The sequence below is a fragment of the Lissotriton vulgaris genome, unplaced genomic scaffold (genome assembly GCF_964263255.1).
Source record: "Lissotriton vulgaris unplaced genomic scaffold, aLisVul1.2 SCAFFOLD_919, whole genome shotgun sequence".
NCBI classification, from domain to species: domain Eukaryota; kingdom Metazoa; phylum Chordata; class Amphibia; order Caudata; family Salamandridae; genus Lissotriton; species Lissotriton vulgaris.
Window position 1 is genome coordinate 245,549 of NW_028251383.1, and position 20,151 is coordinate 265,699.

Below are 20,151 nucleotides of genomic sequence, written 5' to 3' on the forward strand. Positions count from 1 at the left end.
CATAATTTCCAAATTTTGATATATAAAAGGAGAGTTTCTTTTTACCTGATACATTTTTATAATAATGATTTTCATTCCATTCCTAACAGGAATTTTATCTCTAATTTAGACTGCCAGCAAGGCTCAGATGGGGTTATTGGGATTCTCTAGGGTGGCGATTTTAATGCAAAACTTATAGATATGTCACAAGGTGTAGGTATATTCAAGCCAGGTCCTGCTTCCCGCAGGGGTGCAGAGCTGGCTACTCTCCTGAGTGTGCACAATCTTGTTAACATTATGGATCCTCCGGGTGTAATACATGCTATTAACCGCCAAGCACCTACATTCAGAGGAAGGGGTTTTTCCACAACCATAGATTTTATTATTATTTCCCACCCTCTTGTGGATCGCCTAATGGCCGCAGAGGTTATTGCCATGAGCCATGGGGACCACAATGCACTTAAAATAATCTTGAGACTGGCGCCCCGCCCTGGTTTGGGACAGGAATGTAATACCTTCAACTGATAAGTTAAGATTAATATGGAGGGGTGTTAACAGTGGCGAGTTGTTTCAGTCACTAGTGAAGGATAATATGCACCTTATTAATTCATGTCTATCATTTTATGAACCAAATCCAGGGCAGTCCAGAATTTTACAAAACTTTGTCTGGCAATTAAAACTCCCTTGTCGAAACCTATCCCCTGGGCAAAAAATGATCCATGATGGTTCGATCTCGAGTGTTCCGAGTCTAACAGGAACGTAGGGGTTTATCATCTAACCCAAGGTGTACTGCAGATGTGAAAATGGCTAGGCAGAGGTATAATACAGCGATTTCTAATCGGAAAAGAGCACTTTTAAATGACCGCTGGGAAGCCTTATCTAAGGCTGTCTCTATAAAAAAGGGAAACATATTCTGCTCTGCTGTGAGGGATCTGTGACCTAGGGGCCAGTTATTAACCCCTGTTAGCTGTACCATCTCGAGTGAGTCGTTGGAAAGCCACTTCTCAAAAATCTATGCAACTCTCCCACAAGGGTCAGACCAGTATGAACTTGGCCCACTGTCTAGCATACAAATAACTGTGTCTGAGGTGGAAAAAGCTATCCACCAGAGCCTTGCGAATAAGGCCCCGGGACCGGATGGGTTACGTATATATTTGATCAAGTGGAAACCAGAGTTCTGGGCACCGCTTCTTCTGGATGTTTTCAATAACTTACCGTATGCTCCGATACCAAGCACCTGGGCCATGAGTATTATCATGCGATCCTCCCCAGTCTATTTGGCCTTTATGGATTTATCTTCCGCTTTTGACCTTGTTAATAGGTCAAAGTGTTGGTCCATCCTTTTGGCATAGGGATTAAATGAGCCTTTGGTACATTTTCTGGCGCATCACCATAAAGATCTTCAGGCCCAGGTAAGGATTGGCAGTGGTGGTGAGGTCTCTGGAGCCATTAGGATAGGAAGGGGTGTCAGACAGGGATGAGTTTCTGGCACCCCTCCTTTTTATTATTTACATTAATGGATTGAACAAATTGTTGAAATCCACAACCCCCAGATGTTCCCAAAATTAATGGGAACACTTCCGGTACTATTATACGCAGATGATGCGGTCCTCATAGGCCGCACTTCAAACTCTCTGCGCATCTTAGTATAGACCTTTGTCAACTATATGGGCAGCCTAGATATATGCGTCAATAAAAAAAAAATCCTTTATAATGTCTAGCGGCCCCGGAAAGCACCAGCTAAGTTTTATTACTGCGGGTAGCCAAAAAACTGACAACCACTAGTATCTTTCCCTATCTTGGTGTGGTCTTTGCTGCGAACAGCTTATGGACTGAGCATTTGGCTCACTCCAGGAGCAAGTTCTCAAAGGCCATTAAATCCATCCTTAGCCTCCCCTGTCCAAAGAACACATGGGCTATTTTAGCTATCCTAAACAAATTTAAATCACAATGTGTGCCAGTAGCCACATATGAAGCTGAGATCTGGGGTAACGCAAACAGCTCCTGCATTCAGCAGGAAGAAAATAGGTTTTGCAGGAAGCTGTTGGGTGTCCCAATCTCTACTCCAGAAAACATTTGCCACAGGGAACGTAATTTAAATTATATCAATGATTTTATTAATGCCCGTCCTGCTCTTTTTTGGCTATTGGTATGGAAGAATCAGGCTGCTTCTCTACTTAGAGAGATTATCAGCGACTGTGTTAAATGTGAGAAAGGAATGGATATCCCTTGGCTGTCTGGAGTGTACCAACGTTTATGTAGTGTTAATAAAGGCAGTATTTTCTTAATCCCCAGTTCAGCTGAAACACTGCATAAAAATGAGCTCAAAAGTGCACTTTATTCGTTATATAACACAGAAAGGACTGATATGGAATCTAAAAAATCCTTTGCCTCAAGCTATATGACCAAGAACAGCAAAGGCTTCCCCTACCCATCTATCTCACCTTACCAATGAACCACTGGGAAAGGAGCCTTTTATTCGGTCTAAGAGCAGGTACTGTTAAATTTGTGTTATGTTTTCCCCTTGACTACCACCCTAATCTTGATTATGCACCTGCCCATGTGATGGTTTGAGCGGACAAACTACTTTACATTTTTTGTTTCTTTGTAAATACTATTTAAAATATGCCAAGTGTTTTTTAACTCCATTTTTTAAAAAGCAGAGGCCTATTAGTCTGAACAATGCCTATTTGTGGATCCTCACTCTGGCCGACAAAGAGTTGGTCTTCGGCACTAGCACTTTTTTGAAAATCGCCACCCGAGCACGTAAAATGATGCCACTGAGCTCCTATATCTATGTATCACTATTTTATGAAATTGATGTATGAACTGTTGTCTTACATAACCATAAACTGTTTATCATTAATGAATTTTAATATCACTGTTAAATAATGTGTCATGCTGCTGTGCTTTTATGGATACCAAGTAATCCGAATAAAGTTTTTTGAATCTGAATCTAGTGAAAACATATACATAAATTAACCTACATCGTCGCCCTTGAATGCACTTTATGGACTTAGTCATTGATGCTATGCCCGGTGCCTTACCTCTTCCTTAACCCCTTAAGTGCTGCTGACGGCCAATGGTCGTCAGCAGCGCTACCTCCCCAGTGCTGCGCACGACCATTGAACGTCCATTCAGCACTAGTTCTAATGGACAGCGCAGCACTGGGGAGAAATGTTTACACGCAGCTAAGGTGTTAATGATAATGTATAGGATAGGACACGTAGTGTTAAATATGCAATACTTACCTATGGAACTAACAACTTATTGTAACATACAGCCTAATAAAATAAAAGTATATCAAAGATCATAGATAAATCTACATTTACACGCATTAATATGATTTTATCAAGTAGTGGTGACTAATAGCTGAACACTGTTGTTAATCTATAAACAAGCAATCATGGTCAGCCAAGAGGATGAATTTGAAACTGTAAACTGTCCAAATCATAATACTAGGTGCTCCATGTCATTGATGCCTTCTCCGTTTACAGCTCCCAGCACCTGTGGGGAATACGGCTGCACTCTGACCTGTAACCATGGTGGCTGTGAGCAAATATCTCGAGTCTGTCCTCTCGGATACACTATGAGGGAGATGGAGAATGGTGTCACCTGTATAGGTAAGACATCCAAGTCATGTCATGCATCAGCGTGTGCCTTTTTTTTGTTTTTTTGTTGTCGTCATTTAGCCTAAATAAGTGAGCAATCTTTAAGCAAACCAAGGTTTATATAAGGGTCCCCGTATGATGATACCTTCAAGTCATAGGCCCCCCCCCCGGGAATCCAACGAAACCAGTTGCCAAGATTCTGGTGGTGATTAGTGATACATATATTGGGTAGAAACCTTTCACCATCACAAGATAGAAACACTAACTCCACTCTCACTTATTTATTAATCATTGGACTTTTAAATGTAGCAAGACAAATAGCAAAACAAGTATTATCAAACCTTGGTATCCCAATCAACCCAATTCCTCCATATTTTACATCTTTTCTTTGATGAACTAGCCATATCTAAATTATGAATAGGCCTAACCGTAGCCACCCAATCTAATACTACTGGTGAATGTGGTAGAATTCATTTTAGGCAAATTTCCCAACTAGCTAGAAGGACCAGCAAAAATAACAAAGAAGCCTGTGAGTTAGACAAATTATAACTAATACCCTCCTCTTGTAGAGCCCCAAATATAACCAGACTTAAGCTTACCTTAATCTCTCACTCCAGAACCTCTGAGACAGTCTTACCTATGTCTTGCCAGAAGTCCTGGATAGAAGGACACTGCCAAAACATATGCGATCATCCGAATCATCAGACTTGCACTTCGGACAAACCTTTCGATGGGCACCTCCCAATTTAGCCAGTTTCTTTGAAGACCAGTATGCCCCATGGAGTGTGAACAAATGGTTCCTCTTGAGATAGGCAGCTTTAACCACATTCTAAAGAGTGGGCATTGATACTTGCCATAGGTGTGTTACCTTGGTCGATGGCAGGTCTCTTCCCCAGGACTCCTCCATAGGTACTAAAAGGGGTTCACTCTTAATTAGAAGCCAATACCATTTGGAGACCTCCTTTTGTTGAAATAGACTTCCACGGAGAGGAGTTCGTACTCTACACTAACTCATTCTTCTTTATCCAAATGGAGGCCCAGCTAGATAATTGATAAAACTTAAATCTTGCAAGTCTTTGGTTTGTGAGATTATACAACATGTCCCACAAGAGGAGTTTATTCCCTTGAAGCAGTTGGCCCCAACTCATAATACGTTCCTCCTGTAATACAGTGGATAGGGAGTCTTCTTAGCGGACTGGCGTACCTGGGAGTTCCAAATGGAGGCCCCTGCACTATAATAAGAGATCTTCAGGATCTTCCTGAATTGAAACCAAACTTCACAGGCCGAAATTAGAACCTTTAGTTAATTTTTTTTTTATGTGGGTGTCCATACCTAAAAAGAACTCTGTCGCCCCCTTGTGGGATGTTTTTGGACATGGCTAGCAGCATAGGAGGAAAACAAGAAGAGTTGAAGAGTAGAGGTCTTACGGTTTTTAATTGAAAGGCAAGACAGTAAAAGCATTATCTGGGCTAGCAATACACCCCTCTACCTTTGAATATCTCAACTTCCGCCGAGCAATCCTCACCCTCTTATTTGCCAAGAGAAAACTATTTATTGACCCTTGTTCTTTTTTCAAAGCAGACTGATCAAAATATAAGGGGCTCGTCTTTAAGATGAAGGTAAACTTTGGCAAAATTAACATCTTAATTAAGTTAGAGCGGCCCAAAATAGATAAAGCGAGGCTATTCCAAGAATTTAAAAGCAAAACTATTTCTTTCTTTTTGAGGTCTAAATTTGCTAGGGTCGTCTTGATAAGTGTCTGGAAAAGCGCTGGGATGCCCAAGGGTAACTGCGCGCTATACAACATTTTAATAATAATAATAATAATAATTTGGATGCCTAGATAGCGGATTTGCAGTTTTGTTGTAACTGAGCTTACAGGTTTGTTCCAAGTCATAATCTCAGTTTTATGAGAACCTGAAATCCTTCCAAAATTTGTCAATAGTTTCTCAAGACAGGGTAAGATAGCAGGAGACTCGCTAGATAAGATCATCAAGTGATCTGCATAAAAGGTGACATTTTTCTCCCAACCCTCCCATCTAAAAGGTGTAAATCTGTTGCTAGACCTAATACTACAAGCCAAGGGTTCTATGTATAAATTGAATAATAAAGGAGATAGCGGACATCCCTGCCTCATCCATCGTTCCAGCTTAATTGATTTGGAGAGATTGCCTTTGGTAATAAGTCTGGCTATGGGCGTATTGTAGATGTTTTTAATTGCTCGAATAAAATAATCACCCAACGCAAACGGTCGAGTCTTATATGTTAAAAAAAGGCCAATTCACTCGATCAAAAGCTTTCGCCGCATTGAAGGCAAAAATCGAGAGGGAACAATTATGGACAGTGGCTATATCGATCCCCCCAATTAGGTCATGTGTTAACTCGTGAAGCTGGAGATCCCTAATAAATCCCTTTTGGTCCAGATGAACCAAAGAACTCATTACAAAATTCAACCTTCCTGCTAAAATATGTGCAAAGATTTTATAGCCGCAATTTAGTAGGGAGATAAGTTGATGTGACTTGCAGTTCTTTGCGTTTTTATTTGGTTTACGAATCAAAGAAACTGCTGCCTCATCCCATGACTTGGGGATTGGGTTATTTTGCGAGAAAATACTATCAAACAGAGTCACAAGAACTGGAGCGATCTCTTAAGCCCTGATGGAAAACGGAGAAACAGCGGCCCTCATCCTCCTAGACCTCTCCGCGGCCTTCGACACTGTCTGCCACCGCACCCTAGTGCAACGCCTCAGCTACGTCGGAATCCAGGAGAAGGCACTGGACTGGATCGTCTCCTTCCTCGACGGAAGAACACAGAGAGTCCGCCTACCACCGTACAAGTCAGAGGCCACCGAAGTCATCTGCGGCGTCCCTCAAGGATCCTCGCTGAGCCCTACCCTCTTCAACGTCTACATGAGCCCCCTCGCGGCCATCGCACGCCAACACAACCTCAACATAATCTCCTACGCCGACGACACCCAGCTGATCCTCTCCCTGACCAACGACCCCGCCGCCGCCAGAGCCAACCTGCACGAAGGGATGAAGGAGGTAGCCGAGTGGATGACGACCAGCCGCCTGAAACTGAAATCAGACAAGACGGAGGTCCTCATCCTGGGCTCCACGCCCACCGCCTGGGATGACTCCTGGTGCCCACCCGCCCTGGGCACCGCACCCAAACCGACGAACCACGCACGCAACCTGGGCTTCATCCTGGACTCCTCCCTCTCCATGACCAGACAAGTCAACGCCGTCTCCTCGGCGTGCTTCAACATCCTGCGCATGCTACGGAAGATCTTCTGGTGGATCCCCACGGAGACCAGGAAGACCGTCACCCAGGCCCTCGTCACCAGCCGACTGGACTACAGCAACGCCCTCTACGCCGGAACCACCGCCAAGCTCCAGAAGAGACTCCAGCAGATCCAGAACGCCTCAGCCAGACTCATCCTCGACATCCCACGAAACAGCCACATCTCCGGACACCTGAGAGACCTGCATTGGCTCCCCGTCAACAAAAGAATCACCTTCCGTCTCCTCACCCACGCACACAAAGCCCTACACGATCAAGGCCCGAGCTACCTCAACAACCGAATCAACTTCTACGCTCCCAAACGCCACCTCCGATCAGCCAGCCACGCCCTCGCCGCCGTCCCACGCATCTGTAGAGCGACAACAGGAGGAAGGTCCTTCTCCTACCTGGCCGCCAAGACCTGGAACTCCCTCCCGGCCGACCTGCGCCTGACCCAAGACCACCTCTCCTTCAGGAAGAAGCTCAAGACCTGGCTGTTCGAGCAGTAACGGCACCCCCCCCCTAAGCGCCTTGAGACCCAACGGGTAAGTAGTGCGCTCTATAAATGTCCTTGATTGATTGATTGATTGATTGATTAAGCCAACACCACATAGAGTTTATTGGGGATAGCGTCCGCTCCAGCAGCACTGCCCTTTTTTAAATGTTTCAACATAGTCTTCCTTTCTGCTAAATCTATATTTCGATTCAATAGACTAGTTTGACTTTCTATTAGGCGAGGGGGCGGTATATCCTCAATATAATTCTTAATTTACAGCTCTGAGACCACTAGATCTTCGGTATATAGATCCTGAAAAAACACCTCAAATGCCTTTTCTATTTTCAGATTATCTGAAGAGGTCTCTCATGATTCTAGTGTTATCCCTTTAATTAGGTTCTTAGTTTGATTTACCCGGGACTTCCAAGCAAGGAGTTTCCGACATCCCTCCCCGCACTCATAATTAGCTAATTTACTGACCTCCCATTCTGTTCTAATTATATCACCCATGTGGTCTTTTAATAACTACTTCTTAGCCATTGAATCTCTGCCTTGCTATCCATCCAAATACTCTTCCTGACGGGATTCACTCTCAGCTAATGCTCTAAGAATACCTTCCTCCAATTTCCGAACAACTTTCCTAATCTCCTTCTGTTTCTTAGCCGCCAAATTTATCACCACCCTCTAATAAATGCTTTATATGCGTCCCAGATAGTTTCTATTGAGGCAGAATTTAAATTATTGTCAACGAAAGTTTGTGTTTCCTCCTTCAACTGTGCTATTATTAAGGGATCGAGGAGTAGCGTTCTATCAAAAGTCCATCTCCTCGTAGATTCACCTTTGGGCAATTGGAGGACTAATGCAACAGCAGAATGATCCGAGAGATGTTCCGGGACATGACTAATCAATGACCTGTGTTTCAGCAATCTTAAATCAATCAGGAAGAAGTCAATACGGGAAGAATGTCCGTACTTTTTGTTATGGAATGTGTAATCTGACGGTGCACCCAGGCCATTATCATTTTCCTCACCAAATATCTATCAAACCTAGGTCCCTCAATCACACCTTTATGAACGAACCCATTTTTGAAGATAATACTTTCCACCTGCTAGACTTATCTAGGACTGGATTCAACAGTATATTAAAATCTCCCCCCATTATTATAGTATAATTAGATTGAATCAAGTGAGTATAAATTGTATTTAAAGGGATTTCATCATCTGTATTAGGCCCGTAATATCCAACTATAGTATAGCACTCCTTTTGTATTTTAACATCACAGATGACCCAACACCCTTTAGCATCCACCTTAACCTCAGCTAACGTTACTCTAGCTGTCTGTTTAAAAATAAGAGCTGCACCTTTAGTACAACACGATTGTGTTGTGTGACAGGAACATTCAATCCTTCTCTGTTTATCACAGATTGATTCCCATTCCTCACATGTTAGGTGAGTTTCTTGAAGGATAATAATTTCAAACTCAGATTGATGCAGATGTTGGAAGATTCTCCTCTGCCTGGTTAAAACTCTTAAGCCGTTAACATTCCAGGTTAAACTTCAATTGCGGTTAAATAAAGAGTGGCAATAAAATGCGAGGATTACAAATCCGTCCACTTTTATTTGTGCAGTCTTGTCTATTTGTCAAATGAGGACTTTTTTTTCTTTTTTCCCTAACTTGCTCTCCACCCAGTGAAAAGAACCATAGAACAATAGCTCCATCAAGCTGTGCTCCCCTCCCTCCCAGGGGAACCCTCCCTAACATTACCCTGGACTTGATGATAAACCACCCAGTCGAGTTCCCTCCCCTCCCCTCCAGGTAACACATATGTTACAGTCTCTATGGATTCTCTGAATATCTGCCTCCAAGTCTAGGGAGTCAATGGAGGGGATAAACTCTTTTAGCAGCCCTAAAAAGAAACTTTTAATATTGTCACCCTGCAGACATCAGGGTTGTTTAGCACCTTTATGTTGTTATGTCTGCTGTTATTTTCTAAGGCTTCAATTTTATCCATCAAAGATTTTACACTGCTATTTTAACGATAGAATTTTGGTGTGATTTTCTCTACTTCCTTATTTAAAGCCTCTACAGATGCCTCTATCAAGCAAATCCTCTCCATAATACCAGAGACTTTCACCTCCAATGCCTCACAAATATCTTGGATTTTTCCCTGATTCTTTTCCGAAATATAAAATGTACTCCTAATCTCCGAGGAAAGATTCACTAGCATCTTCACCAATTCCGTTTGATCAACACTTAGCGACTCAAGAGGATTATCCAATCTATGTTCAGAAGATGACTGCTTAGAGGTCTGAGAAACATCCTCAGGACCAGCGACCTGATTTTCAGGTTCTACACTTAGGACTTGAAATCTATTTGACGTTGAAAAATTCAAATCAGTTTCCTGTACAGTCACTGTACTTTCAACTTCCCCTTCTCCTGTATTAGCCATTTTAGTGAGAGGTGTGATATGGAGTAGTGATTGCCTTTGTAGCTGAGGTATATTTGCCTGACAAGTTTGTTGATCTAGAGGTAACACCTTGAAGAAGAATCTGAGAGAAGGGGTTATTTTCAATTGAGTGGTCTCTTTCCGCAGCCGTATAGGTATAGGTGGTGGTATAGAAGAGGAACAAGATAGATCAGAGACGAGAGAAGGCTTACTCACTGTCTTCTTACCCGTTTTTTGTGAATGACAGACCTGCCATTTAATGACTATTTTGAAAGGCTTATTAGGTCGAGCATTCGAGACCTCTTGTATATACTTTAGTATATACCTATATGTGTATGTACTGTGTGGGCTCTGGAGATCAGCCCGAGGACTTGTCTGCTTCCGCTTAGGAATTATTTTTTCTGTTCAACTGCCTCTATTTAACTTTCTTGATAGAAAATGAACAGCAGAGGTCAGTAAACTACCAGAATCACTTTAGCATTCTCTAGATTCCAGTCCATAGAAATTGTCTTCCACTAGCACCCGTAGACAATAATATGTTTTTCAAATCTTGTATTTTCAGTGACATTGCCAACAAAGGCCCTGATTTTATATTAAAAACAGAGCTTTGGACTATACTATTTCCCGCTGAAAGGCAATATTTTTCTCCTTGTGTTCCCATACCTGGTGTGTCACGCAGTTTGGTGCTTACTTTCCTTCAAAGTTAAAGAACAGTAGATGTTTCGGCACCCAGGCTAATGTGCTGCATAGATAAATACATATAAGGTCCCAAAGGCGAAACCGATTGCATTGCAAAGGCTTGTTTTCTTTAGCCGTGTTGCACAGTATCAAGGATGCTGTACAGCAATGCTAAAACCCAGTTGCAGAGCCAATAGGTCCCAAAGGCAAAAACTATGGGATTTGCCAATGCTTGTTTTTAATGGTAGTTATAAACATCCTCACACTGCTTCCAATACAGAAATAATACACGTAAACCATATCATTGACAAAATTAGATGTCTGTCGTAATGTCAGATTAGTCAGTAGCTTTATCTCCTTAGGAAATCATTATTTAAAAATTAAACCAATCTTCTTTTCAAAGCTTGATTTCCTGAACCTACATTTCAATCCTCGTGCACAAGTCTGAATCCCTATTCTGTCCCATCTGTCATTTCATAAAGGGGTATTTGTGTCTGTCTGTTTCTGTCTGTTTGCCTGACTCTTTATCTCTCTCTCTTTCGCTCTCGCACAAAGAGAGTTATGAAATGGGCCAGATTAATTTATTGGCAGTTGGCCCATCCTCTGCCATGGCAATGATGTAAATGACTCTATTGCCCTGATGGAGGTGCAGTCAGCCAAATTTAGAAATGTCTGTTGGCCCAGCAGAGATGTCTAGCATTGGCAATTTTGCAGGATCCGTAAGTCAATCGTATCAATTATTTTTAGTTTTCAAAACGCAAATCCCAAAGCATGATTTTTTTTTAGAAAATAAAAAAAGCAATGCCCCCCTGGTGAGGGAGGCATTGAACACTTTACAGTGCCCCTTACCTTCAAGTTTTTCTTGGTGTGATGGGCATTGAAAAACAGCTATATGTCCACCTATCTAATTTAGGCGGGCAGACATATAGCCAAACCTCGGACGGTTCAAACTCCATCAAGCCATCAGATAAGTTTGACCACGGCAGAGATAGCGTAGTCTCTGCAGTTGTCAAACTACAGTACACCTACATTTAAAATGAGGTGGGTGGACCATAGACTTCATTGGGAGGGAAACGTTGCAACAGAGTCCTCTAAAATCTTAATCTGGCCCGAAAATCTATTTTAAGTGCAACTCAGTCTAGACCCTCTAAAAGGAGTTCTGGTACTAAGCAAACAACAGCACAAATTAAACACTGTGTATGCTGATGTGGCATGCAATGCTAACCTGTGGGTATTCCCAAGGTCAGGAATACCACTAGATTCTAAGAAGTATAGCGAAGGGAACTCAGTGACAGTAATATCTCTTGAAAGATATCCAATACCGTATGTGTGTTGTGGATCCTTTACAGATCAAAGACCCGATTTCTATGTTGGCAGGAAGAGAACACCATTGCAACAGCGACATAGTTCCATCACAGCTAACATAGCATGCCAGAGTCATATGCAGGAGGGCTTTAAGTTTGGCTATGGCACAGACTATTCCGTCTCCACCGTGGCCAAAAGTCTCCTGAGGCCCTGGGGAGTAAGGGCTGTCGGAGGCTGGCCTGTCATCCAGCCCACCTAATTTCAGTGGGCGAAATGACAGGTCAGTTTTTACTACCCCTCACTGCCAGAAAAATCCTGGCAGTAAGGGGCAGTGAAAACAGCTAAATGCTCCCCTCACCATGGGAGAGGACTCCCATGGTGAGAGGAGTGTTATATTTTTTATTTTGAAAAAGAAAATCCAATTTCTGGAATTTCCCTTTATGAAAACAAAAAAGATAACTTTTTGGTGAAGGACTGCATCATGCTGATGCAGCCAAGCACCAAACAGTGAAATGCATTGGCAGGAACTACCATAACTGAGATTCCTGCCAATGCGTGATAAATAACCGTCATCTTGGTGACCATTCATAAATTTGACGGGCGGTCCCCCTACCTAGGGAATGGAGTCCTTTCTCATGGTGGAACGATGGGCCTTCCACTAAATTATAAATCAGCCCCATGTGTGCATGTGTCTATTAATCAATTGTATATGAGCCATTACCACTGTCTGTGGTTTGGGTGACTTTAGTCTTCCAACATGGATCCCAATATATGCTCCTCGGAGGAGCTGCAGCTTCCATACACAGATTGCAATCAACTGAAAAAGACACGTTTCACACCAATGTGTGGAGCAGAGACATTTTCATGCATAGGCAAAAAGGGCATTTGCTCAGGGCACCCACCGAGCAAGGGCCCCTCTGGGCAATCAAACTTTCTTTCTATTTGGCCTCTGTCTCTGCCTACCATTATCTCTAACTCTGTCTCTATAAACCAATTAATCTTAAGGTTTTTGGTTTCCTCTGGCAGACATATTTCAACTTTTTGTGCCACCTTGTTAAAATGTCATGCATAATTTAGTATTGTTTGGCAACATGTTGTCTTGAAATACATAATACAATTCAAATTTGTTCTGTACATGGGCCCTCAAAATATGTTTTGCTCAGGCCCCTAAAATCTTTAAAATCACACTGCTGTTGAGGGGATTTATATTAGTATCTGGTTCTTGGACCTGCAATCGATAGTTTTAGACATGTCATTGCATTAGTTGGGGCTTTGCGCTGCACAAACATTGATGCTTGGGACTTAGAAGCCACTCATGTCTTGCCATCATAGGATCAGTGTTGGCTGACATCTACGTGGAAGGGTGACATGGGCGTGCGAGTGCAAAATATGAAAAAAAACAAAAAACTCACCTAACATGACGTCCTTGCTCCGGACCTCTTCATCCAGGAACTGGATGCTTTAACTCCCTTGCCTAGTCCTCGCGCTGCTCACATGCATCATGTGAGCAGTGCCCAGATTGGAGGGAGTCGGAGCAGCCTCAGTCGATGCTCCACAGCGCACTGGAGGCTTGGACTTACTCTCAACCCAGCTGTCTTAAGAGAGCTGTGTTGATAGTTTTAAAATGTGCATGTGTGGCTTGCCGTCACAAGATGGTCGGCCAAAAAGACATAGGGACTTTAAACAATCAATCAATCAGGGGTTTGTAAGCGTGCTACTCACTCATGAGGGTCTCCAAGCGCCGGGGTGGGGGGTGAGGGGAGGTGATAAACAGCTCCACTCAGTCAAAGGGCCAGGTGTAGGATCAGCACCAGCACAGGAATGATAAGTCCAGGAGGCTGTTGCAGTGTTGAAGTCGTCTTTATTAAGACTAGGGTAATGGAGACCCCATCCAGCACCAAACAAACCAACTGTTAACTGACAATACAAATGTCCCTAGACAACACCCAGGTTCTATGTTCTAGATCGAACACCTAGCAACTAGGAGCAGCACTCCATATTAGAACACAGAACCAAGACACTACACCACCTTCCCCCCAATACTTAACATAAGGTGAAGAACAAAGAAAAGTTAAAATAAACAATGAAAAAATGACCAAACCGAAGAATTTAACAGTAAAACATATCATTTAAATATAATCTTGCGATGTAACAGGACGTCTAATTCATCTGTGAGGCCCTGAGACCTCCTCTAGCGAAGTGAATTCAGAAGTAACATTTGAAGATCCAATAATATCAGTGGACCGACATCTGTCCACTCTGTTTAATTTCCACACCCTGTGATTGCTGGTCTTAATGGCATTTTTAAAAACCTTGATAACCTTGAATGGTCTGCTAAACTTTTAATTTCCTTTACCGAAGCGAGGACTTTTGATCTTAACCCAATCACCCACAGAAACTGTAGTTTTTTGGACAGCTTTGCGCTCATCAAACAATCTCTTCCTTTTTTCCATGACAACACGTTCTCTTTCTCTCTGACCATCCACAACTCGAACATCACCATCAACAACTGACCTTTTTGCAGCAACCCACGTCAAACCTCTGTGTTCGCCACCCTTTTTTTGAACAAACGAAAAGGAGATACTCCTGAGGAAGAATGCGGAGTAAACCTATATTCTCTCACTTTCTTCCTCATGGCCTCCTCCCAGTTCACACCTGTCACAATGGCTTGCTGCAAGGTCCCCTTTAACACTTTCACAAACCTTTTCACAACACCTTTGCTTTCAGGACGGTAAAGAGCCGCCTTCTTGTGTCTGATTCCCCTGCAACACAAAAAACTTCAACAATCCTTGAGGTAAATTGAACACCATTGTCCGAGAGCACTGAAATTGGGAAACCCTCTCTCTCAAAAAGTTCCTCCAGAGAATCAGTAACCACAGTGGACTCCACAGAATTGACTAGTTTAATCTCTGGCCACCGCAAATACATATCCATGCAAACTAAGACATACCGATCACATGTATTTAGCTTTACAGGACCTAAAATATCAATGGTAATATCTGACCAAGGCTCCTTGGACTGTTCCCTCAGTACCATTGGTTGAGTTCTGCACTTTAAGACCTTATCGCTGCATGTACACAGAACACAATTCCTAACCTCCCTCTCTACATAAACATCCATGGCAGGCCACCAATAAGCTTTCCTAATTCTCTCTTTTGTTTTGACTATTCCCATATGACTGGCAGGGGCGCTGTTAAGCAACCGTTCCCATAGAGCACGAGGAGGAACCAACTTACTGCCCCTCAAGAAGATACCATCAACAACAGCTAATTCCTCTTTGACTTGCCAGAATGCCTTAAGGTCCGGACAACAATCCTTCTTCTCACACCACGCATCCAATACCATTGCCACTATCTTTTGCAAAACATCATCTTTCACTAAAAACTCTCTCCATTCCACTTAAGAAACAATGCCATCACTAACCATGCACACATCAACATCATCCTCGAGTTCTTCTCCTCTAAACCACTCACTCTCTTCACCCACCTCATCATGGATATCACCCAACCTCGATAAACTTTCAGACAGAGTGTTACTGGCCCTAGGAACATAAGAAACTACGAAGCTAAATTCTTTTAACACTACAACCCACTTCCGTATGCAGTGGGAAACCAAATCAATTCCTTTCTTGCTAAACACCTCTTTGCGCGGTTTATGGGCTGTTAATACCTCAAACTTGCTTCTCCATAGAAACTTCTGCAATTTACGGAGGGCCCAAAAGATGGCAAGAGCTTCCCTCTCAACCACCGAATAGTTGCACTCTGCACCCCTCAAAGGTCTAGATAAAAACAAAATAACATTCTCCTCCCCTCCAGAGTTCTTGAGAAGAACTGCATCTAAGCCCTTGGAACTAGCATCAGTCATTAGATAAGAATCTTTCATAGGGTCAAAACTACTTAATCAGCCACTTTGCTCAAACAGGCTTTCAAATTCCCAAATTCATCATCACACGCTTTAGACCATCCAAACTCGCATCCCTTCTTCAGGAGCTCCCTTCAGTGACAAGTAACACCAGCAAAGTTTGGGACAAACTTATGGTAAAATTCAGTCATCCCCAAGAACTTGACAAGCTCATCCATATTCTGGGGAACTCTAAGCTTGAAAATCGTACTAACTAAAGCAGGCTTGTGTTTAATGCCACTCGCTGACACAAAATGTCCCAAGTACTCAATCTCTGCTACATCAAAACGGCATGTCAGCTCTCAGTGTTAAGCAAGCGTCACACAATTTCTTCAAGACCACTCTCAACTTACAGCTCTTCAGCATTAACTCCAAGCACAAGAACGTTAACCTGATACACCTTTACACCATCCACACCTTTCAAGATACGCTCCATAACTCTCTGAAATACTGAAGCAGCAGAGATGAGACCGAACGGCATCCTAAAAAATTTGAAGGTGCCGAACGATGTCACAAAAGCAGTGAGATCGTGGGAGGTAGAGTGCAACCTCACCTGGTGATACTCCGAGAATAAATTGAGAGAAGAAAAATGCTTTACACCCCCAAGAGAGCCAATCAATTCACTGATGTTCGGCAATGGATAGTGATCCACCACCACTGCCTTGTTGAGCTCCCTCAAGTCCACACAAAGCCTGGCCTCCCATTGGCCTTGCAAGCTATAGCAATCGGAGGAAGCCATTCCATGGCTTCGACTTCTTGTATTATGCCATTGGCAATCAACTTGTCCAATTCAACCTTCATGCTCTCCTTCACAACAAGTGGCACACCCCTTACTCTCGCTACCTTTGGTATTACGCCAGGCTTGATCTTGATGAAATGCATATAATTTTTGAGACACCCCAGTTTGCTGTCAAATACCTCAGGAAATTCCTTGACCCAGAGTTTCCATCCATCATTTACTTGATTGACAGCAGGCAGCTCCTTTAAACACACAGATGGACTCTCATTTGGATCCAGGAACACCTGTAAATGACGCTGATGAAACCAGCTTATGAGGGAATCGCCCTTCATGGACACATGCACTTCCCCTGTGATGATCCTTCCCTTAAAATCGATTGTGCCCCATAAATAGCCAAGGTAGTCAATCATTTTTCCTCCATACCCCCTCGGTTTTATATCTGGCCTTTCAATTTGACCTTCTTAACCACATATTACTCAAAGAAAGAGCTGAGAATTAAAGTCACCTTGGCTCAGAACTTAAGAGCATCTGTATTTGTGCATCATGAACCAGCACCACCTTCATTGGGCCATCACCACTAGATTCCTTGACCTGACAAATGTTCACTTCCTCAAGTTCACCTTCACTTTCATATAGATGCATTTCCATAACTTTCTTCTGATCTTTACCGGATTTACAACATTTTGTAAAGTGACCCTTGCGCCCACAGTTGCTGCCCCTAATCTTCCAGCCAGTACACCCTTTAAAGTTTGCCATGTGGTCAGTGTTACCACATCTGAAACATTTTCCTGGAAAAGTTTTGGAGAAAGACCTGTTCTCTGCCCTTGTGGATGTTTTATTTTCTACCTTTGCAGGGGTTTTATTCTTGACAACCCTTTTTTCATCTGCTTTCAATACACTAATCTCAGTCGTACTCTGCGGTGTAATCTTGCAAATCATTTCCACACCGGCCTTAGAATGTTCAAGAGTTTTTGCTATAGTGAGCACCTCTTGTTATGCCAAAGACTGTCCCTGTCTTTATCAATGCTGCAACCCAACATTAGTTGGTCCCTGAGACATTCCTCCAATGAAGCAAATTTGCGCAAGTCAGTAATATATTATTCCACAGATTCATCTCGTCTTTGCATCCTCCTACAAAAGTGATACCTCTTAAGAACCGTGCTCACCTTTGGCAAATAATGCAAGTCTAATTTCTTTATACAGACCGAGAGTTCAGGAGGATGCTCAAATACTTCTTGTCCCTCAGAACCTAAACAGTGCATTGAAAGGGACGTTTTCCTCTCGGTACTGAGTGATGCCCCACACGCTCTTGCCCAGTGAGTAAAAACTTTCTTCCATTTAATCCAGGCTAAGACTGGTTCACCTGGTGAAGATAGAAAAAAAGGTGGTGCAGGCACATTCTGCATTATTAAAACGTAAATAGGGAAACTAACACCATATTGAAACAGCATACAATATGAACTCCAGGATACACAAAAATCAATAAGCTGTGTGTATCAGTGCAGTGCGAGATGAGTGCCAGACAACTTGCTTAATAAGTGGAAATGAGCACAGGGTGAATAAACTGACAGTGTGTGGCAGTGATGAATTAGCAGGTAGACGAAGCTGTGCACATCAGCCCACACAATGACACACAGGTCTTGAGTATCTTCCTGAAGATGTTCAGGGATGGGGCGCGTCTGATGTCGATCGGGAGCTTGTTGCAGTTCTTGACTGCGATGTAGGAGAAGGTTCTTCCCCCAGGTCTGGCTCGGTGGATGCACTGGGTTTTGGTGAGGGCAAAATTGATGGATCGGAGGCTTCTTTGGGAACGTGGAATGTGATTCTCTCATTCAGGCATTAGGGGCCAGTGCTGTGGAGGCATTTGTATGCATGGGTGAGTATCTTGAAGGTACCTCTCTTTTCAACTTGGAGCCAGTGGAGGTTATGCAGGTGTTGGGTGATGTGTTCATGTCGAGTGATGCCGAGGACGAGTCTGGCTACAGTGTTCTGTATGGTCTGGAGTTGTGGAGCAGAGATTTGTTGATTCCGGCATAGAGGGTGTTTCCGTAGTCCAGCCTGCTGGTTATGAGTGTGTGGATGACGGTCTTCCTTGTGTTCCTACAGTACATTAGACATATTACCAACCTCCTCCCTACTGCTTTCAGCAGGGGCCCCGCCCACACCCTGACGCTCGGCTCAGGAAGGGGGATGAAAAAAAATGGTAATGAACTACAATTTTATTTTAATCTCTGGAGCTTTGGGGGGAATTTAAGTTGGGGGACGCTTCTTTGCTCCAACGAAGGAGCTGCCCATGTATAGGATGCACCAGTTCCCGTCACCCTATCTTGTAGCTATCATTAGAAGAATGTTTGTATAAAAATATATAGGATTTAACACTGTTTCTTGCTGTAAAAAGGTGTTTAATGATCACTTCTGCATGTGCTGTGGTACACTATTTTATTATGGCCAGGGAGTCGCCAATGTCCCAGGAATGTGAATACTTACAATTACCCAAACCCCATGACACAACAATGCAACAACCTCATTTTTTATTTCTTTGGGATAGGGGCTGTAGGACCCCCTGGCCATATTTATTATCTCTTTGCACTAGATAAAAAACACAATTTATAATTTTTTACACAGTAACCACATTATTTACATTTTCAGCTTATATTTGTGACCTAGCCTTAACAGAGACTCTAGTACATGGGAATCACCAAACCATAACTTGCCTGTTCCTGTGTAACCAACAACAACTATTCTGAAACTGTTCCGAGTGTAACCAAGACTGACCCTGCTCCTTCTTTTACCCCTTCGGGGGCCTTCCTTATGGGAGTAGTCCACTTACCCTCTCCCCTCCCTACAGGGAGGTCTCCAATATCTGCAAATTCTTGTGCAGGGGCCCAGCTGCCCTTACGATACCTACAGCGGGCACCAACTACACCCAGGTTAGTGTCCCCCAAAGGCCAGTGCTAGCTTGTGCCCAAATGGGCCTGCGTAGGTGGTTGATAGGTAAAGGACCCCGTCAGTGACCTCCCAGAAACCCTCCGTGCCCCTACCACCTCCTTCCGACCTGCTGGCAGCACCCCTTGGAGGGTCTATGGATGCAGATGTTAAATTTGGTAAAACAGGATGGCCTAAAGGGCCCTAAGTGCACCCCCAATCTTGACTTCACCCGCCACAGGCCAGTAGAGTTCTTCGACTATCTGGCCCCCCTCTGACCGAAATTGCACGCTGGCCTAGGCAGGCCAGCAGATTTTCCAAAACCAGTACAGTACCTTCTTTAGGCAGGTGCGCTCCATCTTGTAATAGAAAATGTCCCCCCTTGTTGCACCAATGAGGTATGGCTGACAACCGATCTTTCCTGAACAACTTACCCAGTTTCCTGTTCAACCTTTTTATAGACTCATTTATGGCTCCTACAGACTTACCACCTCTCCACTTCAACCTCGGGGCATAATTATGGCCTCCCGCACTTTCTTTACTAACCAACACGTTTCAAGCTCCCGGCCAGGGGGTCCCCGAGAGGCGATGCAAGAGGAGGGGGGCCCACAACCTTCGGGCACAGCTCTTGTGCGTTGAGGCATCCGGCAGAAATGTGAGGGCGACTGCACATTGCCGCTTAAATAGGGGCGGGTTCAATATTAGCCCCCACAAAGCACTTTAGTGCTTCCGGAGCAGCAGGCCCGTTAACCAACACAACGCCATAAGCAGCCGGAAGGATGGGGAG

General features: G+C 43.5%; 1 protein-coding gene across 1 annotated transcript in view; it reads left to right on the top strand.

Moving 5' to 3' along the window:
- The window catches only part of LOC147662925 (uncharacterized), a 468,727-nt gene that overhangs the window by 190,663 nt on the left and 257,913 nt on the right, over nt 1-20,151 (top strand). Inside the window, exon 8 of the mRNA XM_086950793.1 lies at nt 3,477-3,602. Coding sequence (XP_086806919.1) covers nt 3,477-3,602 — 126 coding nt within the window. The remainder of the gene's footprint in view (nt 1-3,476; nt 3,603-20,151) is intronic.